The 26806-nt window shown below is 41.1% G+C and overlaps 1 protein-coding gene across 3 annotated transcripts in view; it reads right to left on the bottom strand.

Moving 5' to 3' along the window:
• spock1 (SPARC/osteonectin, cwcv and kazal like domains proteoglycan 1) overlaps positions 1-26806 on the bottom strand; it is an 89707-nt gene that overhangs the window by 4226 nt on the left and 58675 nt on the right. For all 3 annotated transcript variants that reach the window (XM_022751583.1, XM_022751585.1, XM_022751584.1), the window contains 5 exons: positions 18881-18995; positions 15712-15844; positions 13025-13145; positions 1407-1526; positions 808-1029 (listed from right to left, as the gene is read on the bottom strand). In XM_022751583.1, the coding sequence (XP_022607304.1) occupies positions 808-1029; positions 1407-1526; positions 13025-13145; positions 15712-15844; positions 18881-18995 (711 nt within the window). The remainder of the gene's footprint in view (positions 1-807; positions 1030-1406; positions 1527-13024; positions 13146-15711; positions 15845-18880; positions 18996-26806) is intronic.

The raw sequence follows: 26806 nt of genomic DNA, 5'->3' as shown, positions 1-26806 counted from the left end.
ACCCTTAAAAGGAAAATGTAATTGTTTTACACCCCAGATTGAATTCTGGATATTATGATAAAATTTCTCCTGGCTCAGTGTTGATGAGTGAGATCTGGAGATGCAGTGATGTCACTACAGCACAGCCCAAAAGGACAAGGAACACGACCCATCAGATGATCACACAGGCTGTAAACAGACGCCAAGATTTACACATATCCTCTATAACAAACAATCAGAAGTGGAGCTGAAGATGAGCACACCAGACATAAATGAATAATTCCTCACTGCCTAGAAAAACTGGGTGTGGTAGCTACAGTAGGTCAGCGTAAAACTCATAAATCATCTGCAAGACCTACTAACATTTATAATTTAAAAAATGGGGTAACAGTTTTAAGGTTGTCTTTCATTTTCTCTTCCAAATATAGTAAGATTTATAGTTTGTTTACAGCCTGTTTGATCTTTTCACTGCCTGCTTTCACCCTGACGTCACCATGTCCCCTGATATCTGCTATGAAGTTAGGTAGTAAAATGTCATCATAATAGATAGGAATAATGGCCAAAAACCATGAGAATAAAATCCACGCTGTAGCAAAACTTTTTCTTGAAGACAAATGTCCTGTTTTCGGGGCCATCAGTTTGTTTCTGGTAACAAAACCTGCATCAAGTGAACATCTTGTTACCTTTTTTTTTTTTGTGTGTGAAATGTGTACAGTCCAGTAACCCTCACTGATGTAGTATCACCTCATACTTCTTAACTCTTCTTCCCTGCTCCTGTTTCCCACAATCACTGTGTTTGACCTCCATCCTCACCCCCTCCCCTCTCACCCTCAGGTTTCTGGAAGCAGTAACACCACTCGTTGTTCGACAGCTTGCCGTCCTTGAAGGAGTCACAGGAGTTGAAGAGGGGCTTCATGCACAGCTCATACTTGTCAAGGTAGATGGCGCTCAGCTCCGATTGGTCCAGCAGGAGGTCAAAGTTCATGTCTAGCTTGTTGAACATCCAGCCCAGCGAGTCCTTACAGATGGGCAAAATGCTGGTGTCAAAGTCTAGAGGAAGAAAGAGAGAGAGACAAAAAAAAAAAAAATAGAGAAAAAAAAAAAAATCAATGACATGAATATTTCTGAAACTACAGAACATGACCACGTCACTTTTCATTTCTATCTTTTTCAAGTAGCACACTGAGATTTTTTTTTGTGTGCGTGCGTGTGTGTGTTATAGCAGAGCAGAGATGTGTTCAGACATGTTGACATTACAGAGAACAGAGCAGGGTCGCTGTCAACATCACTGCCAGCCCTCATGAGAGCTGAAAAGCATGGCTGTTCAACAGGAAAGAGCTGCACACACACACACACACACACACACACACACACACACACACACACACACACACACACACACACACATTGTGGGGGGATGTACTCACGTCCAGTGGCAGAGTCAAAGCTGTCAGAGGATTTCAGATCTCTGTTGGCGTCGAGGTGGAGAACTCCAAACCAGTCCTTCAGTCTGGCAGCCAGACTGTGAAGCTCTGTGTCAGTGCAGGCTACACACACACACACACACACACACACACACACACATACAAACAAACACAAAATAATGAGAGACGAAGCTGTCAATCTACTGCTGTCATCAGAGAGAGAGAGAGAAAAAAAAAAATTCCTTTTTTGCTCCTTATCAAACTTTCATTTCATTTCTGCTGTGTGCTTTTTCTATCTGTGTTCGTCCTTTTCTTTTTCTCGTCCAACTCTTCTCCTTGAGTAAACACAATGGAGTGATAACACATACTGAATTGTCAATATCTCTTGACAGTTACCAAAGGAACCCAATCTGACACAGACACAAACACACACACACACACACACACACACACGCATGTGCACACACATCCCTCTCTGTTTACTATTTAGTGCTGCTGCTCAAATGAATGATTTTATCTTTGTGTGGGGAAACTACACATATGCACACGCACACACACACACACACACACACACACACACACACACACACACAACAAAAGCACATAGCGTGGACAAAGGTTTGTTTGAAATCCCAAATGTCATCTTGCCCTCAAAGGAAAAATAAACATGTCTTGCAGTGAGAGGCCACTTGATCGTTGCATTTAATCCATGGTGGAGATGAATCTGTGTTTGTGTTTTTATGCGTGGTCACACTCCCCTGCGCATGTAAAAAAAAAAAGAAAATGCTGATCCACATCCAACATTGTGAAGCAAGCTCACGCTGCTCTCCATGCAACTACCCAAAGACAGCACAAACAGAACAATAGATATCCCTAATTAAAAGTATAAACCAGCCTCTGTTGCTGCCTAACAAAGCCCTGGTTCCATCAGCCCTGTGGGACTGACAGGGTCTGTCGGCAATTCAAGCAGACCTCTGCCTCTGCCTGTCTCCCTCTGCGTCTCTGTCTGTCAATCTCCATCTTTCTTTCACTTTCCCTCCTGCATATGATTGACATATTTTTTTTCGCCCCATTCAGTTTCTTCTGAGAGCTTGATAATGTGCCTGAAGGACAAGAGCCATTCTCCACCACGTACCGAGGCTGCCAATCTAAGCCCTCCAGCTTTGTCGTGGGGGATACAAAATGCAGGAGGAGGCTGTTAACATTCCTGTGGCACTCCAGTTTCAAAATTGAGGCAATTTCCCTGCGAAACATGCGAAGGTTTTGAGTTTTCAAAGAGTCACGTCTAAATACAAATCACGAGGAATTTTGTCTGAGTTTTGACTTCTAATTCTTGGATATACTGTGAGAAATCACAAAAAAGAAAAAAAAAATCTGCTATCACTCGCATGCAGATGCACTGAATCCTATACACACATCAGGCAGAGACAAATATCATCTCATCAAAGTCCCCTCTGTCACACACACTGTTATACAGGTTTTTATTCTAATAGAGAGAACAGAACAGATTGGTCCCTGTGTGAAGACCCGGATCACACTTTGCTGTCACTGGATAGAGACGTCTGCAGCTTGACATCAAAGGAGCATGTATCACAAACAGACACACACATTCACACACACACACACACACACACACACACACACACACACACACACACACACACACACACACACACTTGCGCATTTTAAGCAGGTATTTCCATTCTGGGCTGAGCGATGTCGTTATCTCTCTTATTAGAAGAGTTTCTGTTTTTGTCGAGTCATACTCCCCATGCTGTGGGTGAATCATATCCTGCATCCATGTACACACACACACACACACACACACACAGAGTAGGCTACATACAGTATTCTATGGTTATAGTTTGGGATTGTGTCATTATTGCAGCTGCTATAAAACCATGGACGCCCCCGGTAACAGACTGGAGCTGAGCACAGGACAAATAACATTTATCTGGCTGGGCGTCCATGTGACATTAACTGTGGAATCCCAAGGTGGTCTCTGTGTGTGTGTGTGTGTGTGTGTGTGTGTGTGTGTGTGTGTGTGTGTGTGTGTGTGTGCGTGCGTGCGTGCGTGCGTGCGTGCGTGATATAACCCTTCAGGACCAGATAGATAACATTTCAGACTGCTCCTCATTTCCACGGTCTGGAGCAGAGAAAGAGAGCAAAATACCAACAGCTAAACATTATCTGTCTTCACCTCCTAAATAAATATTCTCCCACAGGCAGAAGTAGATCTGTTGCATGTCGCACTTTTCTGAACACAAACCTCTGGGAGGTTTTATCCCTCAGTTCATTTATATGACAATTCTTCATCCCTGCACTAAATTCTCCCTCCATTGTCTTCCTTTCTGTTCCCACTTATTGCCATTTCAGACACTCTCTGCTTTTGTGATTCTTTTGTTGGTTTCCTGCTCATTTCCCTTTATTACCTCTTCTCTCTCCTCTAACTCTTGTCAATTTTCTGAGATTCAGCAAAGGCCACTTATCACACCTGGCTCTACCTAACTCAGTTTCTCTTTTAGACTTAGAAGACCACTTTGAAATGGCCTGCTCTCCTATTTCTTTCTCTTACCTAAATTGCTTTGAGTGCTTGATTTTCCCAATCTCTCTCCTTGCATATCCCCCTACAGACTCCAAAGATGTTCCTGTTTTTCCCTTTGATATCCACTCCCTCTGTTCTTCTCCTCATTCCTCCACTTTTACTACTTTTGACTCCACTGCTCTCTCCATCTTTTCCTCTCAAGTCTCTTGGACTTTGCACTTCGGCCCACAATCAGTCTCGGTGGACCCCTCTTATCTCTTCTTCTCAGTGTGACCCAAATTGTCTCAGACAGCCCTGACACCGCTGCCTGTGTTAGGACTCCTTTTGTTGGGCAATGAGTCAGAAAGCTGGAACTGAAAACATTCACACACTCAAGGGCACAGCATAGAAATAAAACGGCATGCTAACCACTTCTCTCTCTTTCTGAGCTACATCAGACTCAGGCAGGCTTAAAGATGTTAAACATACAACTAACACCAGTGGCTTTCTACAGGTGGTCACAAAGAAATGGATTCAGCGTTGCTGCTGTCATTAGAAAAACCTGATCAAGAGTCTCAGAGTCACCTCAAAGGAAACAAAATTTCACTCAGACAACAAAGTAGACTTATCTCAGAGCTGGACTCAGGGTTGCTTTCACTCCGAAGCCTAAAAGTAGATTCACATTTGGTCACTAACATCTAAAAAAAAATTGCAGTTTGGACTAATTTCTGCCTCTGAAATACTTCATAACATAAGCACATGCATGTCCACATATTCAATTCTGACAATCATGTTTCTGTTACAGTAATGCTGTCCATGTGGTTCCGCTGGCATGTGGACATGTTGCGCAGGACAAAGTAATCAGATGCAAAACGCACTGAAAAATATTTTGGACTGCCCAAATTTCCTTGATATAAATGAAACTTTTCTCTAATCTTTTTGTTTTTCATTCCCTTGATCACAAAGGTGGCCAGATGAATAAATCTGCAGTTCAGTTCATAAAAGGAAGTTTTTATGTGACTGAATGATCTTCTTTCTTCTTCCACAGAAAGATCAGGAAAACTGTGGATCTTCTTGCAGCCAAACTTCAGCCTCTCCCTGATCTGAAAACTGTGTAGGCGCACAATCAGACAGCGTGGCTTGCTGTTGTGATTACCGGTGCAGTGTGCAATGCCCTCTTCCATAAATCTTGTTGGGTCACTGGACCCTACCCCTCAATCTCATAACTTACATTAAATTTGCAAAACTAGTTCTCTGACCTTTTGTTATAGGGATCCTCTCTTCCTTTAGCCTCTTTCTGCACCACGAGCTGCGAGTCAGCTTTGTTTGCAAATTCCTCTAGAGAAACCATTTTCTTTTTATGCTCCTCCAGCAGTTTATTTAAAGAAAAAAAAAAAATAGTTTTACTTCATCAGGCCTCTAAAGAATTCATATGGCAAAAGGCTGGGGACGACTGCGCTAAATGAACTATTTGTCTGGCTGATCATACGAAGCCTGTCATTATTCATTAGACAAAAATGTTTTTCCATCGTTAATTAACTTTTTGTAGAAATATGCCCATGGTCAGTGTAGCAGATGTTAATTTTGCAGGGCTCTTAATTAATTTGGTTATTTTCCAACTTAGAGTTATTTTCCAGGGCTTAATAATGCAGTAAAGTGGACCCTGAACAGATACATTACTTTTTATGTGTTATTACTGCAAAACAGAATATGACCAAGTGGTGGTAACAGTTCCTGTGAAATCATAACTGGTCCAACTGGTGTGTGAAACTAAGTGCAAATACTGAGCAGTTCACCATGGAAACCACCTGTAACTACTCATGACTCAGCTTCCTGTGTTAAAGAAAAGAACAAAAATTTCCACTGAGGAAAGAGGAGAGAGAAACAAAGCTTGGGTTTCTCAGGAAAAAAATATTGTTTTAGAATTTGTGGTTTATATGTTTTCAGCAGCAAATTTAATTCTTAAATGTAAGAAAAGCTACAATAGATGATGATGATAATTTTGGCAGCAGCCGGAACAGGTAGAAGCCTTTGGCTAATAAGTTTGCATGTCAGAACTATAGATCCTCAGGTATGAACGCTGCTGTATCCTCAAGGCAAACAGCTACTTCCTAATTGTTACAGTGGAGACACTCGTGTGCACAGAGAGAGATATACTGTAGGGGGAGATTTGCCAAAGCTTATGCTGTTTGCCCCACTTCCTACCCATCACAGATTCTATGACAGCGAACTGTTACACTGGATGAAGTGGTAGTAGACAGCCCGCCAGACACACTTTCACTTAGGAGAAAATATCGATCAGAGCCGCAGGTCAAATAAAAAAACACTGAATCATGGTTGGAAGCTGTCCTTCTTATCCTTCTTCCTTCCCCCCTCTTTCCCTCTGACCCAACGCTTCCTTGTTTCTGATGCCTGCGAATCAGATCAGTAGAAACTGGCAGCCAAAAAAAGAGAAAGAAATAAAACCACAAGCCATCAGTTTTTCACAGACTGGCTCAGGCACAAATGATCTGCTGTATGTGGTGAGGTACGGCTAAATTACATTCAGCACAAAAGATATAATAGAAACAAGTTTTCCCTCTACCTGTCTGACAAAAAAAAAAAAAAAAAACCCAGTACAAGAACTCCTTGGTTAATACCAGACAGGGCATTTTCTTCCCATTTGCTGTGATGACCTTCTCCTAAGAGACAAACACTAACAGACACCAATCTGATCATTTCAGGACAAAGAGCACATATAAGGGAGGCCAGAGGAGAGCGTCTTTGTTGGGTCGTATGGAGAAGAAGCTTTCACTTGTATTGAGAGGAAGTTGTGGACAGTAGGGTGAAAATAAAGTCACCACAATGAGTCACAAAACGAGCTACAATGTTGCCATGGTTTCAATGAGTTATGGTGTGATCTACAATTTGAGCCCTAATTTTTTTATTTTATTACATTTTATTTTCAGCCTCGCTTACATTTTGGCAAATTAGCATATTTAAAAGTATGCAGAATAAGCTATTTACAGTTCCTGTTTGCAGTGTAGTGGATGTGGATGACTTTGACACTGAAGAAATCTTAAAAATGTGATGATTCTCAAGGAAGTTTGGGAATTCAAAGGCGCATCTTTTTCTATTATTACATATACATCCAGCTGTTTCTTGCATTTAGGTTTTTTTTTTCATGTAATCAGTACTTTAAATGTCTCTCATGCAATGAAAACACCCTGTCTGACGAGGCATAAAATCTTAAAACCAAAAATATGCCATACCTTGCAACATAACAATCACTGATTCATTTAAATGTTTGTCACAACCGTCAGTTTCATTAACACATTCTGTCCACCTTCTGTACCAGAGATGCATCTTCTTTGTTCCCTTTTAGCTCGGCACAAATATGCAACAGTCTCGCATCATCGCCAGATGCTGTGGTTGTGACTGTCATAAGGAGGTGATGGAGTGCAACCTTCCCAAATTACATATGGTGACAATCCCTCCATGCCTGTTTACGTCATGAGATAAATGTGTTCTCCGAACTTCTGAATATATAACTCCTGGAGACGTTAGGCGTTGAATCCCTCCACGGGTCTCCATTATCACATTTAAATGATTAACTATGTTGGTCATGTAAAAGAGAAGGAGAGACTCTAAATCCAGACAGAGGAAAGGTGTGTGCGGTGATCACCTTGAGACATGACGAGCGTGATCTGATCAGGTCAAGATGAAAGGCAGATGGAAAGGGAGAGAGGGGAGATGGGAGGCGGTGGAGTGAGGTGACACTTCTTAACAAGGTAACAGAAGGAGAAAGAAATGGACTGAGACAGTCAGATAGGAGATATGAGGAAGATAGAAGGTCAGATTCATTAAAAAGATACAAGGGTATGTTTGATTTTCTTTGCCCCAAGCTGCCAGCGGCGAAGAACAATCTCACTGGCAGTGAGTTAAGGTTAGCCCAGATAATGATCATAATACACTGTCTGCACGGACAGGGAGACAGGTAGAGTTAGAAGAGAGACATGTACAAAGGGAGAGCCAGAGACAGAACCACTTTAAACCTGAGGAAAAGGACTATTTTTGAAAAGTGAAGTAATTTTAAAAAGGATTTCTTTAATCATTTGCTAGAAGGATTGGATTTTGGTTTACGTTTGACTCACTCCAACAGTCCTGAGAGGAGTGTGAATCAAACCAGACAAATAGCCAAACTTTGCTACTTTTGCTGTGCTGCATATTCGGAGCAGTTCGCCAACAACCAGATATAAACAAACAGTAGTTGTATAGTTGCTTTTAAAATTTTGAACTGGTTGTATTAGCATTAAGACTGGATTTTACTTCCCTGTTAATAATGGTGGTTTTGTAGACAGTTTAGCACCAGATTGTTGACATCTCTGTCGTTCTTTTCACCAAGTGGGACGTATCACAGCCGTGACAACTTCCAGATGTCTCGTTGTTAATCATATTTTTCTGACTCAGCTGTGAACGTATGAACGTGTCACAGTTTAAAAACATTGACTGCTGGTCGCAGACGGGATGCAAATGTGGTTTGTCCAACCAAACCTCCTGACACCCTCGCTAAGAGGTTTTGCATCCCCATTAACAACATCCTGGACACAGGAGTAGGTTGTCGGGACTGAAACATAATTTGTTTGAAGTGTTTGAGCAAATGATCAATACAGCTTTTTTTTCCCAGCGAGGACAGTCTCAACAGGACTTATAAAAAATGTTCTACTGGTCAGCACTCTGGAAAACAAAATCCCCAAACTATTGGCATGTGTTCGGAGAGGATAGGAAGTGTGGAGGCAGAAGAGAGGAGAACACAATCTGTCCTCCTGTGCGCGCTCGCTGTGGAGCTGCGAGACAGAATTTCCACGGAAATTTTAATTTAGCGAGAGGATTTAGCTCATTCAGCCTCTAACAGTTCTCTTTGTTTTGTCAGTAGCTTTGCAGAACAGTATCTGAGAGAAAATTAACTACTGTTGTTGGAAAAAAAAAAAAAAAAAAACATTGACCAAAACCAGTACTGACTCAGGCCTTTATCACTAGCAGTATCGTTTTGTGTCAGCTGAGTGGTTGTTTTATATGAGAGTGACGATGTCCAATGTCTCAACAGTGCTGCCTCAGGGGCGGATGGCAGATCAAAAGAAATCTCAGAGCCTCTGTGTCAATGTTTTAACCTAAACTGACAAACAGAGCAAAGAGCAGTAATGGATTTCTTAGCACATCAGGTTCAAATGTTCATTGAAACATCTAAATAATTAATTAAAAGAAAGATTACAGAAAACATGTGCATTTATATGTATATATATCTATATATATATCTATAGATATACTGTATAAATAAAGAGAGAGAGCCTGTAATCATTGCCTTGACATGTTTTCTGATTTTTCAGCTCCAGATAGCTTCTGCCTTTGTTGCATCCATTTGTGCCAAACAAACACTATTTGACCCAATATCAAAAGGGAAGGGAAGGGTTCACCTCTATAACATACAAAGGTGCATCATTTTCACAGTCCTCTCTACAATAAAATAAAAGGACAGAAAAAGGTGAGAGGCAATAAGTGGAGGTGGAACTTGAACTCCCTACAAAATGATGGACTGGAGGCTCGAGACGGAAAATAAATGAGCGACAGACAGAGATGGGAGAGTGAAGAGAGACAGTGTGACTGACATGCTCCCCACACTCAGAGAAAAATAAAGGTTATTAGTGCGGTTGAGGCAAAGGTACTCATATTTGAAGCCTTCCACTCTGCCTCGTCAGATAAGAAACAATATTGGCCCGCCGGCACTCCAAATAAACAGCGGCCTGGACTACAGCACACACTTCTCATCTGTAGCTATCAATCAAAATCCCGGGAGTGAACGAAAGAGAAGATGGAAAGACGAAGATTCCCCCACACAAGGTGCTTGATACCGTCTGTCTTTTCCTCCAATTCTTCCTCAATTATAAGAGCATCAGCCCTTTTCAACTTGTCAAATCGCTTTTTATTGTGTGCTCAATATTTGACGCACAGTCGTGAGCCATGCTAACTAACTGTCTCACCGGTTAGTATCTCTCTGCAGACACACAAGGCTTCATCGGATAGCCTATTCTTATAATAATTCAGAAATAACACAATAAGCCTACTTAACCTACCTCTGTGCTTTAAAAAAAAAAGTTAATTTCTGTTAATGTGCTGTTTTAAATAAGCCTGTATGAAAATAAACCAGACTTTATTATATTTGTCCATCTGAACGCATTGCATTGTACTTCCTGCTAAGAATCCCATGATGCGGTGCTTCACATTTTGATGGGAAAATTGCAGTGGTGCTAAACAGCACCTGTCAGAGTAATCACAATGATTAATAAGTGTCTGAAATCCTAATTTACTTTTTCCTCTTCTTCTCATAAAGTAGTGAGTCTCGGCTATACACTAATCAGTGAAGTCAGAACAGACATGACATGCCATCAATGATTCAGTGTTTGTTTTAACGTTAATCAAAGCACAGTGAGCTCAGTTGCCTCAGCAAATCCATTAACACTGCTGCGAGTACATGGCGGTACAGCACATACGCATGTCAAACAAAACCTCCTCTATATGATTGCTTTAGCTTGATTTAAACAGTGGAGCTCATTTCCACTTTAATTAGCTTAGTTATGCCTGTCCACCTTACTTCTCCTGATGTCAACTCACCATGACACATACCTCATCTGCTCTCGGCACAGATGAGCTTCCACACAGATACAGACACACACCCACGCACAGCACACCACACTGCGTGCACACACAACACCCACAGCTGCACACACACACACACACACACACACACACACACACACACACACACACACACACACACGTTCTAGCTTTTTTTCTTTAAGTCCAGCTGACTTTCACACCAAATGGTAATACTAATAATGATACTAAAAAAATCTCACTCATCTTGATTGTGCTTGACAAAGATGGCATTTCATGAGCAGACTGGGAATAATCTCAAAATGAAGACAAAATATTTTTTGAAATATGTCAAAAGACATTTTTAGATTTGAAATGTCCTCTTTTATGAGAACACGAACAAGTTCAAACTTTTTACAGACAGTAAATATGAAACCTGTGTGTCTTTTCCTGTCTTTAAAACATTATTTTCCCTAATTTCAGTCATGAGAAATGTGAATTAACCAGTATCCTAATTGTTCTTGTACCGGTTATTGTGATATTAATGGCAATAATGTAAATCTGTATACATAGTATCTGTTTCTTATCAGGTTATATAGTAAACTATCTCATCCCTGTAGTTACTCATTTGCATACTGTCCACTCCATCTATTATTCATAGCCTCCAGTGTGTGAGGGCAACATTTCCACAAACCGACACCTTGGTTTACTGTACAAGTGACTTAACTTATGTAACTACACGTGTTGTGTGAACAGAGATATTTACCAGTCTGGCATGAATGTTAAACCCAGTTTGAACCTGTGGCTATCAGTAAGCACACAGGAGTGATCACACATGCTGAACTGCTGCAATCTTTTGACTGTTACCATAGGAACACAATCTGACACACACAAACACACACACACAGTGTTTTCCTCACCTACTGCCATCTCCATCTGTCAACCGTTTTGTGTGGCTGATCTAATGAGAGATTATATCAATCTGGAAGACGAGAAGCACACACTTCACTCTTCTCAGCCTAGCTCTGAATACACCGTTATCTCACTGATGGTCTGTGGACAAACTGTACTGAAAGACAGTACAGTGACGGAGAGGAAGACTTCTATCACACATAGAAACAGGTTTAAACAGACAAGAATCGAAGCAGAGAGCCAGATAGTGACAATAAGTAATACTGCGTGTTGATTCAGTCTAAGATCTGGAAATAGATTTCCTTGCTCTTCACATATTCTCATCCATTTTACTCCCACAGCCAAACTCTCAGCAGACCAAACACATAATTACACTTTCTACTGAGAAAAGATGCAGGAGAATTAATTAGACAGCAGTCAAGTTGGTCAAACATTTCTCCATTAGTGTAAGATAAAGAGAGAGAGAGTCATCATTACATAATGTGCACGCAGTTTCCTTTTTGTATTAAATGTGCTTGATGAACCTTGGGATCCTCATAAATGCTTCCTAATCAGAGAGTGATTAGGAAAGACCTATGAGGGCAGAGAATGTGTGTGTTGAATGTGTCGTGTGTATGAAAGGTATAAAATGGATAGATGGATAGATAGATAGCTAGATAGATAGACACACACACACACAAAGTAAAACCATCTCACTACTCCCCCGTTTGGGAGAGAGGAAGCCCGTAACGATAACAATCCATCCTTTTCTCTGCTGCTTTCCTTTAGATTGCATTTCTCCTCCCGAATCTCTCCATCCATCTGCTGAAATCCTATTTTCATGACAAACAATAAGACACACACACTCACTCCATCACTGCTGCCTGTAGCTGTCAGAGAACGGGTGGGGGAGGATGGGAGGGTTTGGTGCGTGAGGGTTGGTGATGGGATGCGAATGGAAGAAAATAACACAAGTAAGGGGAGAGGTGACAGGAAAGGAATGGAAACACTGTGAATCACCGGAGAATTTGAGAGATTACCAGTGAAAGAGTTTTTTTTGCCTGTGTGTGTGTGTGTGTGTGTGTGTGTGTGTGTGTGTGTGTGTGTGTGTGTGTGTGTGTGTGTGTGTGTGTGTGTGTATGTGTGTGTGTGTGCATGCGTGCGGTGTAGAGTTATAGTGGTGTGTTTCTGAGGCATCCTGCTGAACTTAGAAATGGCTAAGATACAGATAAACTTCTCTCTCTCTGCACATTCGTCTCTTTGTCTATCCATTTCCTTCCCTCTGTCTACCTATACAAGCATGTGCATAGAAACGTCCATCCATGCTGTACACACACATACACACGTCAGTAAAAGACAAAGAAGTGGTTTGACTGGCCCAACTTCAGCCTATGCTTTATATTTATGACTATTAAGCTCACAACAGATGAAATGACTTAATATCTAACAACCGAAATCCGCAGATGTGGTTGTGTTTGTAGCGACGGTAGATGGATGGATAGCCGAAGGGATAGCTAAGCAGAAGGTTACTCACAAATGTATTCATCTGAACAGAGAGCTTTAGTACTGTACTCACCAGCCTTCTCAGTCTTGTGTGGTGGACTGCCGAGCTCCAGACCAGGCAGACAGGGACACAGCCCATCACATTTTACTGAGATTGTCTTTCCAGAGAGGCAGCTGTGGAACTCCAGCTTACACTGTTAAAAATAAAAAAAATTTAAAAATAATTTTTTTAAAAAAAGAAAAAAACATAGGTAATACAGGCTTTATTTCCCAGTCTCAAGGGCTGGGAACTTCTTCATTGAATCTAATATCTTGCACCTGACCTGACTAGAAGAACTACCTTCCTGTGGACTACAACCAAGCAGGCAATGACCAGGTATAGAAGGTCTAATGAAGAGTCAGGATATTTTGGGCTTCACTGCACCGATTTTTGACTGTTTTTAATCAAATCTATTTTTCTTCATGGAGCTAGTTGATTCACTGGGTATTCCTTTAAAAGAAATGAAACTATACAATAGAACAAATAAGGAGGAATCCCAAATTCTTGACACTTCATATCCAGGATGTGTAACTGTGTTTACAGGTATGTAAATTCCAACCAAACCAAAACTTTGACAATCAAACTTTTTTTATTGTCAAGCTGATTAAGGGAAAGATTTGCTGAGACAGCATTGGTCATTAATCTTCAGTGAACAGATATGTCTATTAGGCAGCCATGTAGACACACCATTAGACACAGAGATGCCCAACGATTTTCTATTATTCACTGCAGTACAAACATAATGCAATGCAAAAAGCAAGATGGACTACTTCAGAATGTAATTTAACAGTATAAATCTCATTTCAGGTAAGTGAGGGGTAAGAAATTGTTTGGACTAGTTGGGGGAAAAATCCAATTACACAATCCCTCCAAGAAGAATAATGAAAACTGAGATGGGTTATGTAAATTCTGTTTGCGAGATGATGACGACAGGTTTTGTCAGGGTGGGACCATGACTGTGCATAAACATTTATACACATATCATGCCATACACAGGCTTAGCCTTATCCCGCCAGCACTTTCATTTCCCACATTCTAATTCAAATCCATCATTTCCTCCCTGTCACCTCTTTGATAGCCCTGCTAATGTTGCTTAATAAAATTTGTTGACAAAGGAACAGCGCTCTGTCCTGTTCTCAAGATATTGAATTAGTTGTCTGAGAGAGAGAGAGAGAGAGAGAGAGAGAGAGAGAGAGAGAGAGAGAGAGAGAGAGAGAAAGCCCAGGAAATGGATGACCTCCCCCAGTCACTGTCAGCACAAGGAGAGGCCCCATGAATCTTTATGTTTGTCTCTCTCTAGGGGTTAATGTGGTTTTGATGAAACAGTGCTTTAACACCTGACTTGGTGAAGTAAAAAGAGGAGAGGAGAGGAGAGGAGAGGAGGGATGATTTAAAAGGAGGGAAGTAATGGACTTAACTTAGTGGGCTGAAGCCTCTCAGGAGATAAGAGCAGTGTCCTCTTAATAGGATATTGAGTGTGTGTGTGTGTGTGTGTGTGTGTGTGTGAGTGAGTGAGTGAGTGTGAGTGTGTGTGTGTGTGTGTGTGTGTGTGTGTGTGTGTGTGTGGTTACGATGAGGGAGGCATGTAATGTAATAATAAAACATGAATAAGCTTGAGACCAGCAGCTCACTGGTGAGCAGAGTTTAAGTTGGGCCACAGGGACCCATCACTCCACCAGCTAACTGAACCCCTCCAACTAAATTACCGCAGAGAGCAGAGGGACTCCCCAGCCCTCCGCCTCCTTTTGTTCTTCCTCTTGTTTCTCCTTCCACACCTCTCCTCCTCAGCACAGCCTCAGCTTATGCACACAGTAGGTAGGTCATTAGGAAAGCCAATATCCTGACTTCCTCATACATGGGGAGGTGAAACTCCAACTCTCAGGTTTCGTGGTTTGAGGTTTAACCCTGCGTTTAAACTGAAAACCACACGATCACCAAATGTCTGGTTGTCCATTTATTTCCTGCAGAACTGACTTCAGAAACATGGTTGATGTTTGGATGAACAACAGACTTCATGGGAAAGAAAACACAATTGCCTCTCTCAAATGTTTACTTATATTGATTCTGTCTCCTCAGACACCATTATATCCCTGACTGAAACACTGCAATTAATGAATAATACAGAGCAAATGACAACAGTATGTAGGGGTCCTGAAAGCTTGTAGCTCTCTCGACTTTTTCAATATTCCTGTCACAGAGACTTTATTTGGCAGTGCAAGACACTCAAGAAATGTCTTATATCACCCATTTGTATGAGCTTCCTGTGTATTAGATTGTGCTTCACCCCTGGCAACCAGAGGCTGAACACGGCGACAATAAGATATGAATGTGGATGTCAATAAGAATCCACAATCTCTTTCAGCTGATTTCACTCTTCACAGCTCCTCAGTCTGGTCTTCCTTTTGTTCATTTCCTTCTTGACTAATCACAAAGGTTAAACTTCTTCTCTGTGATGGCATTGTGATTTCTGCGTGATTTAATGTAGCCGAGAGTGAGTGGCTATAGAGTCAGATGAGAGATGGTGATGGTTAGAGAGCTTTCCCAAATCATCCAGAGGTGATTTTTTACCTCTGAGAGCCGACCCTGTTCTCAGCCATTTGCTGTGAGAAAAGTCCTACTGAGGGGGGTTACATTTCTGTTTAATGTTATACATGGTTGATAATCAACATAGGTAAAGAATGTGAAAAACTAAAGAGAGATAAATGGAAAAGAGATCTCACCTTAGAGGAGTAGGTGTGCCCATCAGATCCACACACAGGAGTTGAGTGGAGGGCTGAGCAGAGCCTACATTTCCCATGAGGACCGGCTTCAAGTCTTTGCTTGTGGCCCACACTACCTTTCCTGGGTTTCACACTGAGGAAAATAGAACCAAGAAGAAGACTTCTTAATGTCAGAAAGTCATGAATCACATTTTTTGTCAGTCTTTAGTAAAACAACGATGAGGTTCTCCGCAACCTTTCTAGTGTACATATTGCATTTTCACAAACACTGCTCTCGTGTGCGTGGGAAACGTGCGGCCATAACTTTCCAGGCAGGAATATTCTCGAAACTAGCAAAATCAGTTTTCTACTGAGCAGAAAGTTTGAAAAGTGTTTCTGGTTTTCAGGGTCAGCTGAAGCAGAGCGAGTCCTGATTGGTCCACCGTGGCCTTTTCAATAACCAGTGTAATTACGTTTGATCCAAATCTCGCAGCAATTTTCTATCTAAGTGCTCTCACTGAACACCCTGCTGCCTTGTGATCCATCGAGCAGAGATGGAATTAGAGCCAGAGAGACTCTACAGAAAAACGAATGTGACGACAACAAATGGTGCAAAGTGAAAATCAACTACTGAAGTGATCGGGTGGAGATTCCACGGTCATACGTATAACCTGTTTCACAGCAAGAAAATCTCTGCACATGTGAATATGTAACAGGTACGTCACAGGAAAGCACAACTTGAACCAAAATCTAAAAATACTTCTACACACTGTCCATCTTACTGCTGGAATATTTATTTAATATTTATGTATTTTGGTGTGACGAATGGAACACCCTGAGCGAACACACACAGCCATCCAGGTTATCAGGCAAAGGTTTTTATAAAAGACTGGCAAAGCATTAGAAAATGATAAAAGTAAATACAGTTAAAAGAGCCACCATTCACCATAATTCTTACAATTTTACCAACCTACACATGAGTATGAACAAATACAAAAGATCACTACTCTTAATTTCATAAATGCTTATATTTTTCCATCACATACCCCCACAATCTGAGAGAACTGAAATATGAGATATAGACATCAGAACAAAGGCACAGCAAAACAAGTCTAATCAGAGCTGGTTGCTTTTGATACCTGAAGGCAGAATACCTCAACTGGAGCAAATATACTAAGTTCTTGCAGGGCCAGTATCACAAACATAGGCTTAGTTCCAGGTAGCAGTCAGACTTTAGAGAGTCATCTATATTCATCTGTTGCACAAAAGCTGTTTAGTTCTTGACTACCTTGAGTAGGACTAGTTTGTCTGGGTAAATTAAGACTTTTTTTTTTAAACTAAAAAACATGTCAGCCAAATTCAACTACTCAGCTCTGTTCAGTCCAGAAGCCTTCATGAAAAACAGTTGCAAGGATATTTTACCGTAAAAATATCAGTGAAGTGACAATACAAAAAATGTTGGATGAAATCTCAGCACAGTGCAGACCTGTAACAGAACCAAGATGCTGTGGCTTTGTAATGTGGCAGGACTCATTAATTAGGTTAAGGGCAGTTTCCTTGGTTTTTAGTCAAACTAAAAAGTGACTGACTTGCTTTAGACCTGTTGAAGAGAAAAATTAAGACTGACTTAACACTATAGTCGAAGCAAAACTGGCCCCTGTATTAAACCTTAAAGCCAAAAATTTTAGACAAAGTCAAATAGATTATGACATCACATTAAGTAAGGGTTCATCTTTTGTCTCTTGGGAGACATCTACACTGTGTGGAACAGCAACATTTAAATCCCAAGCAGCCTATCAGCCACTATCACACTCATTGACCGAGCCACAGTGATTGCCACAGCAGATTAGACATGCACACTGCACTGATAAACAAAACAGTGCTGGCAGACAAGGCAAGACAGAGGTAAGATGGAATCTGTGAGTTGATAAACACTGTCTGAGATGCTTGCCCTCATCTGCCTCCCAATCAAACCCAATGCCTCTCATCCTCTCCGATCAAGCTCTCTTTGCATAAATGCAGTGAAGCACAAGACTGTGTTCAAGTTATTAGTGTGATTTGAAAGGCGGGATTTTCTTGGCCAGGGAAATTAGAGTATGCATGGCAAATATTCCCTGACAGAGACAGCTACAGAGAGTGGAGTTGAAAGACAATCTATAGACATATTAATCTCAAACAGGAACAAGAAAGTCATCTCTCTCTGCCTCATATACTGCTGTACTTCAGCCCCCTACTGAGAGATTCCATGTAGCTCTAATCTGGTTTTTGACGGCACTACAGCCCCCTCACAGCAGGCGCTCACAAATTAACAGGGCAAGCCTCCATAAAGGTTCCTCCATTATACCTTGCTGTTAATTTAAATGTACATGCCTGCAGCCGAACATTATCAATTAAGAAGGGAAGTCAGGTCTTTGCAGAACTATATCAATTTCAAGAAGAAGGAGAAGAAACTTTGCTTGGGACATTTGGTTTGACCGCTGCCTTGTAGAGAACAAAACTAATTTGCTTGTTGACTCATCTCCTGGAAAAACTGGACATGCTGCAACCATAGTGTAAAGTACTGTTTTCAGATATATTGACAGCAATAAAGTTTGGATTTGCCTTCTGAGAGGTCAATGAATCTGTATTATGCTAATTGTTGCAACTACTTTAACTAGATAAAACGACATCATGGTCCAAAGCTTCAGTGAGTGATGCTATTGGGATTTCAAGTGAATCATCTGACATGTTAAGTTGCAAATAGGAGTTGCAATTAATGCAATACAAGCAAAAGCATTAAAAAAGAATATCTTAGGAGCTAATGACTTGAGGAAATCAATTAAACTCAAGACGCAGACAAAACACATTGGGATGTCTTTCGGGTGAAATGCTTCTTGAACTGAAAAATTGAAAAGCCTTAAAATTGGCAACATGACAAGGTTGAAAACACAAACAAATTGTGTGCTGACAGAGTCCAAAGAGCAAACAGATAGTTTTATTGAAATTAATTGGTGTTGAGAATGTGCGTCATTATGTCTGTCACTGATGCAGATTCTTACATAGTGTTAACACTCAAAACACAAAATACTACTTCATGCTTCCTGCTGGGTGTAACCTGAGGGTCTGTAGCATATTAAAGTTCAACGTGTTTGTTGTTTTTTGGAGATAACACTGATGCTGAGAAATAAATGTCACATAACTTGGTTCTTACCTGTGAGCTGGCTGCTTGTGATTGGTGCAGACGGCTGTCTGGTAGTCATGGCTGACACACACCTTGTGAGGAGGACAGCGCACCTTCAGACATGGATCCTTGGTAGCATCTGGGCCTACAGGGAGAGAGCAGGTACAAACTTCATGTCTGAACTGCAAAAATTGGTGATGCAGCTATTCTTTAGTTTTTTTCCAGCATGTAGATTCTTACACTCTACTAAGTGAAGCGGGGAGAAAAAATAATGAGTTGGAGAAAAATACAGAGAGGAGGAATGGTAAAAAGTATGAAGTAAACGTCGAGTTTTCCGTGGTGTGACCCGCTCTTAATGAGGACTATTCTCTCTGAGCGACGACCCCATCTCCTGCCAAATCAATCTCCACAGTGACATTATCGCCGTGGCAGCCAGGCACAGCTGGCTGGTGTCCAAGGTGACAAAAGATCAAAGCAGCTCATTGACTCTGAGCATTGTGTCGTTTCACACTAGGCTAACAGCACAAACCCACTTTCATTTGACAGATAGAAGAAAAGAGAAAAACGGAGGGTGGAGGAGGTGAAAAAAAAAGACGCAGTGGCAGTAAAAGAGAGAGAGAAATGAGAGGTTTTAGTACAAATGAAGTGAGAGACAAGCCAACATCAGGCGGTGGACCCTGGACTGGTGCTCATGGTGACCCTGTCAATCACACCGGCTGTGCTAGATTTGGATTAAAGAAAGATAAAAATCCTTTATAATGAACAAAACCAACAAAAAGGACAAAGCTAATAAAATGAGATCAAAGACAAAGTGCGTTTTAAACCACATACAGAGACCACATGCTGTCGCCATGGTAAATGGACTAAAAATGGTTTCAAATCCCAAGTTAATTAAGAATGACTACAGAGTGTATAGATCAAAGCCCTGTGTTATGTACAAGTCATTAGCATGTGGCTGCTAACATCATAGAATGAGACTGGCCTTGTCTCCATTAGGGCCCTAATGGGTTATGTTTGAGCCACAGCTGGTGTCTGATGCGAACATCAACTAGTTTCTGACCTGATGGCACACTGCGCTGCTGTGTACATGCTGGTTTATCAGCGTTAAATCAGCCAGAGACTCAGACATGACGGCAGTATTTCTTCTCTCCGCTGGCGGTAACGCTGTAATCTCTACAACCAAATGTAAGAGTGAATGAATAGCTACACACACCACCTGTAAACATACGTAACTCTGCCAGAGGATATTAGGAGAGCTTTCTTTATCTTCAAGGTGTAAGATGGTGAGGTTTAGATAGTCTCAAGGGAGGAGATTCATAGTACGCGGCACACATCCGTCAAAAATGAGCAACACACTAGCTTCCTTTGAAACACATACACAGATGCATAAACACATTTACAAGCCTGCGTGCCCTCTCATATTCTCCAAAATGTAGAGAGATAGCTGTCTGGTCTGCAACAAGTTTTTCTATCGCCTGCTTATTTGGACCTGCCCTCACCTAAATCTATCAACGCTGGAGGAAACTCATCTTATTTCAGTTTGCTTTAAAACGACTTATCACTGCGAGGAAGTGAGAGATGAAGGGAAGAGAGGAGAGAGGGAGAGAGGAAGGACCGGAGGAAAAAAAAGAAAGAAGGGGGAACGTATCTGGTTAACAGAGGGTTGGAGGACAATTTCAGATCAGTGTGTGACCTCCCCTCTCGGACAAATTGGAAATCAGACACACACATACAAATGAGTGAGTCAGTTTATCCACCCACACATACACACACACACAAATATGCAAAGCATTACGTGTAGAGCATTACACAGATAAAATTTTCTCATCAACAGTAAAACAGTTAATTTGGAGAGACAATGATGCTGTGAATGTGAAATCATTCTCAGATGATGCGATTTTAATATTTATGGTGTAAAGACAGGAGAGGAAAGGAGAGGAAAGGAGAGGAAAGGAGAGGAGAGGAGAGGTGAGGAGAGGCGAGGCGAGGCGAGGCGAGGACAGGAGAATAAAGGAGAGGAAAACAGAAAGCAAAGGCGAAGAGAAAAAAGGAGGAAAGGAGGAATAGTGGAAAGGACAGGAAAAGAAAGGGAAGGAAAAGAAAGTAAAGCAAAGCAAAGCAAAGCAAAGCAAAGGAAAGGAAAGGAAAGGAAAGGAAAGGAAAGGAAAGGAAAGGAGAGGAGAGGAGAGGAGAGGAGAGGTGAGGAGAGGACAGGAGAATAAAGGAGAGGAAAACAGAAAGCAAAGGCGAAGAGAAAAAAGGAGGAAAGGAGGAATAGTGGAAAGGACAGGAAAAGAAAGGGAAGGAAAAGAAAGTAAAGCAAAGCAAAGCAAAGCAAAGCAAAGGAAAGGAAAGGAAAGGAAAGGAGAAAATGACAGGATGAAGAGGAGGAGTGCTGGGTAAAAGAGAGTTTTATCCATCTATTTAAAGCTTGAGTGAGCAGCATTGGCGGTTAAACCAGCCAATCAATTGTAATGCAGGAGCACTGCAGCACACTCTCGCCACCTCGCTTTCACTTTCCTCAATACGTGTCTCTCATCTCCTTTTATTCCTCTCTCTTCTCTCTAATCTTAAGTATGACTTTATTCTCATCCTTGTGTGTGTGAATAAGTTAATTTGCATGAGCACTTGACATGCCTTATTGCATATCCATTCATTCCAAAGTGCCACGTAAAACTCCTTTTCACACCCTAAACCACATTTTTACCTTGAAAATGTTATTGATTTATGTAAATGAACAAGGTCACCTGCTGCTGATAAGACTTTGCCAAATGAACAAGTGTAAAGGATATGTGCCTGTGTGTGTGTGTGTGAGAGAGAGAGAGTGCATGAAGTAAATATTATGATTCTTCATCAGACACTGCTGAACAGGGAAAGTGTGTAGACTGTGCTATGAAACCAGTATCTAACGAGGGAGGAATAAACAGGGAGAAGTTAAGTCGTGTGTGTATTCTTTATAATGTTAGAGGTACGGTTTGTGAGCAAGAGCAGCAGCTGTACACACAGACGCCACTACCAATTTGTCTGGCCATCGTCCTCGGCCTGTGTAAGGTTGACTGTTGACCCCCGGGTGCTGGGTTTCCAGTCTGTAGGGGTGAGACAGATGGAAGAGCTGGCAGAGCTGTGGCCGAGAGCAGTGAGGGCACAAGACAATGGCAGATGATTAACAAATAGACACAAATGTCCTCAGTTTGAAATAAAGTTAGGCACACTTACACTTAGTCTGAGACTGACACATGGTGTTGACTGTTGTTTCCAAACATTTTCTTGGATATGAACACGGCATTGTTGTGTAAAATTCTTTAAAATAATGTGTATTTCAATTAGAGGCACTCACATTCAGGTAAATTACCAATTATAGCAAGTGGCCATGTAGTTACATTTAGTGGAAAAGGCTCTGCTCTATAACTTGGCTCAACCCCAAACAATGTAAGCAGCAATGATTATTCTTGCTTGGAGACCTAATCCTGCTTACACATACATAAACAACACCATCTGACATTATTGGATGTGTTAGATCGGTAAGTCTTGGTCGCAGTCTGTCAGACTTAAAATATTAATGTTGAGGTGTGTCAGATGGCGATGCCTCTTGGAATTAGAAAAAAAAACAAAAAAAAAAACACTGATGCAAGCAGAGACGTGTAACCTCTGCGTAATCCATCACCATTGGCTCTCATGTAGCAAAACAAAAAAAATTTACATAGCCATAACACTGTCCCTTCTTTGCAAACCTCTAAAGAGTGGTAGTAGCAGTGCTGTCATTTCCTGTTGCATTTTGATGTCTTGGCTTGTGAACAAAAAGCTGTAGCAGCAGTCACATTGTGGGGTTGTGATCCCAAATTTCTGACAGTCAGAATTTTGATGCTGCCTTTGGTCCTTGGTCGCTAAAGCTCTAAATTGGCCGCTAGTGAACTTGTCTCACAGTGTGATTTAGAACCACGTTTTTTTTTTGTTTTTTTTTTACTTATGACCATTGATTTCATCATGTTTCTCTCACGACTGTCATCTTTTGTCTGGGACCGAAATTGTACAGTGTTAAGGGACCATTATGGGAAGAGGTTGCGGTGGTGAAGGCAGCTGCTGCAGCAAACGGCCTTGGCATGTCTGCATCAGTGCATGGATATGACTGGACGTTACTAGTCAGCTGACAACCAAGCAGCTGGTGAAGCAGTTGATGCTAATCAGCAAGTGTGAGTTCAGTGGCTGAGCCAATTATATTCTCCATTTGTGAATTCACAGTCTAAATGAATCGTATAATATTAAATTGAAGTGATCCAATATTTCTGTGTATATACAGTATAATCTATAATGTACAGTATCTACACCATACATTTTATAATTTTAATGTAATTACCACTAAATAAAAAGTTGTAGCCCTATGATGGGAATACTCCTGTTCATGGAGTTGTAAGACCTTTACAATCTGACCTTAAAAATGTGTTGACACCATGGACACCTAGTGGCTGTTGTATATTTCACTGCTGTGCTGCTGCATGCTTTGAAAGCTGTGCTGTTGCTGCAGACCCAGAATCATCCCAGCTACCATCTGGTCAGATCTGCTTTTATATACTGGGGGGGATCGATATAGTCCTTGGTTGGTAGCTCATGCTCAGAGAGCACAGCAAATACATAAAAGAAAACATATTCCCTGCTGAACTCAAAAGTTGTGCTGCATCTGAGAGAAAAATTACAGTAACAAAAAGCTTCATCTGACTGAACATGAAGATGAAAGTCATCTTCATTAAGCCCATGTAAAAATTATGCCCATTATTAGTGTGGCTATATTTTCTATGAGGGATCCGTAAGCTCTCTGCAAACATGTAAAGGAATATGTGAATGTTATGTTTTGCTTTTGCAAGTTCCTTTGACAGCATTTGTCTTTTTATCTACGCTGTAGTTTTAACAACGGTCTCACAAGTCATTTTACAAGAGCTCTCCTCACCGTCCTGCTCATGTCCCAGCAATCATTGCTTTGTTCCTCTGTGTGTGTAGGTGTGGCGGTGTTGCAATATATCTACAGTACCATCATTCTGCCCTCGCTCTACATTCCTGCCATCAGCGCAGTTACAGTGCTCTCTTGTGCACATTGTGTGTCCATCCATTAGAAAAGGTTCATGGACTGACTTCCATCACCTCCCTCTGTCCCTCCCTCTCTCAACGTCGGCAGCTCAGAGCCCTCAGGGAGCCACAGGGCAAACACAGCCAGCTAGAGGAGAGCTAGAAACAGCCTATCAGCACAGGAAAAATAAGACACCTATTCTTATTCAGCTTAGTGAATGAAAAACTAATGAGCTATTTCTTTACATCAAACATTAGAGGGTGTTCCATTTCCAATGCAACTTTTATTTGTGTACACTCGGGTGGTAGTTGATTAGGTATGCCTAGTTCAAAGTAAGGCACATGCTACAATAAATCCTGCTTCATGAAGGTTGTAATGATCAGTTTTTATTGAAACTGTTTTGGAGAGGTGCTGATTCAACTTTGAAGAATGTCACTTGTGGTGCTGTTGGATTGTACTGCATTATACGGAAAGGGGTTTCTGTTATTTAGCCCACCCTCACTGATATAAAAGAGGTGGAAAAAAATCATAGAAACACCTGTTCGTATAAAGCAATGCAATTAAAACCACAAAGTGCAGCTTCCAGAATGACCATAAAGTTGAATCAACACCTCTCTAGAACAGGTGCAGCGCAAACTGAACATTATAACCTTCACGAAGGTAGGATTTACCTGCTGTAACAGACTTAGTTATTAGTTTTAGCACAGTGTACCTAATAAACTGCCAGCTGAGTGTATATACCACGCTTTAAAACACAGGGTATTCAATTTTAGAATGAAAATCTTCATTTTTCTTCATGAAAGATTATGTTGTTTATTGTGGCACTGTTTGTTGCACTGTTATTCATGAAGGCAAGCTGCAAATCCGGCAATTTATTGTCTACAGTGTGCAAAAAATACTTCTTTAAAAAGCTCTTGGATGATTCAACCCTGAACATATCTTCCAGCTATTTAATTGCTGCAACATTTCCAAGTGGGTTCCTGGCAGAAAAGCACATTATACTTGAAGCTGTAAAATTTTATTACAATTAAAGTTGACAGGAAATTGTCCCATTCTTCCACTTTTTTGTCTCCTCAAGATTTCCTCTCCCTATTTCCTTCCCCTTAATGTTCCTTAAGAGACAAGAAAAAGTGGCTATAGAGGAGAAGGGTAAGATTTAACATTGTTCCTGTGTCCTCTAATACTGGACGGTGTCCAGAACAGAGTGCAGTGATTGGATAATAAAGATAGTCATAGTCCAATAGAAGAGGCGACATCACCAACAAGCCCTGTCAGGGAGTAAAGGATGACCTTAAATTAATTGCTGCTGAGCTGGACGTGGGTCAATGAGGTTTTTTGTAGTCTGTGCATGTGGGTGTGTGCTCCTTTATCGACACTGTGCTCCATTGCTCTCCATTGTTTCCTCTCCCCAGCTACTGTTTCTAATAGCAAATAAACAAGTATGAAATTAAATAAACAAGAGCCTCAACAACCATTCCCCAAGGATACATTTCTGACTGTTATTAGAAAAATGAGCATCACTTTCAGGCCCTGATAAACTAATTAAAAAGGTGTTTCTCCTCCTTCACCTGGGGGGTTGCAGAGTAGAGCAAGAAATGGGGAGAGAGAGAAAACAGAAAGACAAACAGATCAGGAGGAGATAAAACCTCCTTCTCTCTCTGCTTTGTGAGTGTTCCTCGGGGTCTGACTGTTTGCCCTGTGAGAGGCATTGGTGCGAGGGATGACAGAGAGGAATGATGAAGGCATGAACGCACACAGAGGCCTATGGGAGAACGCAGTGATAGAACAGATTCACCATCCAGAAAATTAATTATTGAAAACATGGGTAAATCATATCATTGTGGATGTAACTGAGGAATGGAGAAGATAAACAGGCTGTTTCAGTTTGAATGTCAGAGAAGAAACCACAGTGGCTTACAGGAGAAAAATATCTGGAGAGAGAAAGGGAGGCTATTGACTATCGCTTACAAACTGAATATTCATCCCTGCCACACAACCATTACACACACACACACACACACACACACACACACACACACACACACACACACACACACACACACACACACATTGTCGCAAAAAAGCCCCGTAAGAGGATGTTTTGTGAGGCTGTTGCTGGCAGCAAAGCATTTTTAAAAGAACACTATGGAAGCAAATAATCAAAGTCTTTGAAGATGGCTTCAAAGCAAAGGAGCATGTGCTCACAAGAGGGCATTAAATTCAGGTGGAAGTTGCTAATTGTCACAGCTAAAGAAAGTTATGCATAACCTTTTCTGCTTTAAGTGTGTTTACAATTCTAACCATCATTAGGGAAAACTGAGAGAGTAGAAATAAAATAGAATATGCATGAAATTTCTTTGGTTTGAGGGAACACACACACCCGCAGAGAAATACAAACAACGGTTGATGTAGATGCTTAAGTCTTGAGCTGTATCCACCTTCTTAAAACCAAGTTGTAAAGGCTAACAGGTCAGTGTATGTGGTATATGAAGGGCTTCATTTCAAACATGTCATCTGTTAGGAGAGAAAACTACTAATGCACAGTGGTGCTTTGAGCTAAATGCTAACAATGACAGTGCTAACATGCTGATGTTTAGCAGGGATAATATTTACGTTAATATGTTCTCTAAAAACCAAACTTGGACCATGGAAAACTCAGGATCAAAGTCAATAGGGTTCATCCTCCAGGGACCATGAACGCCTGTGAAAAATTTGATGCAAATCGAGAAAGTAGTTGAGTTGTTGAGATTTTTCAAGCTGGACCATGTGGTGGCCGACAGAGACATTGCCATCACTCCTACAACGTCTACAAAACAGACAGAACTATAAGTGCAGATATTGAAGTCACTTCAATCAACATCACTGTCCAAGTTTTATATTTCTCATAATTTACATTT

The sequence above is a fragment of the Seriola dumerili genome, unplaced genomic scaffold, assembly GCF_002260705.1.
Source record: "Seriola dumerili isolate Sdu_G_001 unplaced genomic scaffold, Sdu_1.0 BDQW01000160.1, whole genome shotgun sequence".
Lineage (NCBI taxonomy): Eukaryota > Metazoa > Chordata > Actinopteri > Carangiformes > Carangidae > Seriola > Seriola dumerili.
This window is presented reverse-complemented; position numbering and strand designations above follow the sequence as displayed.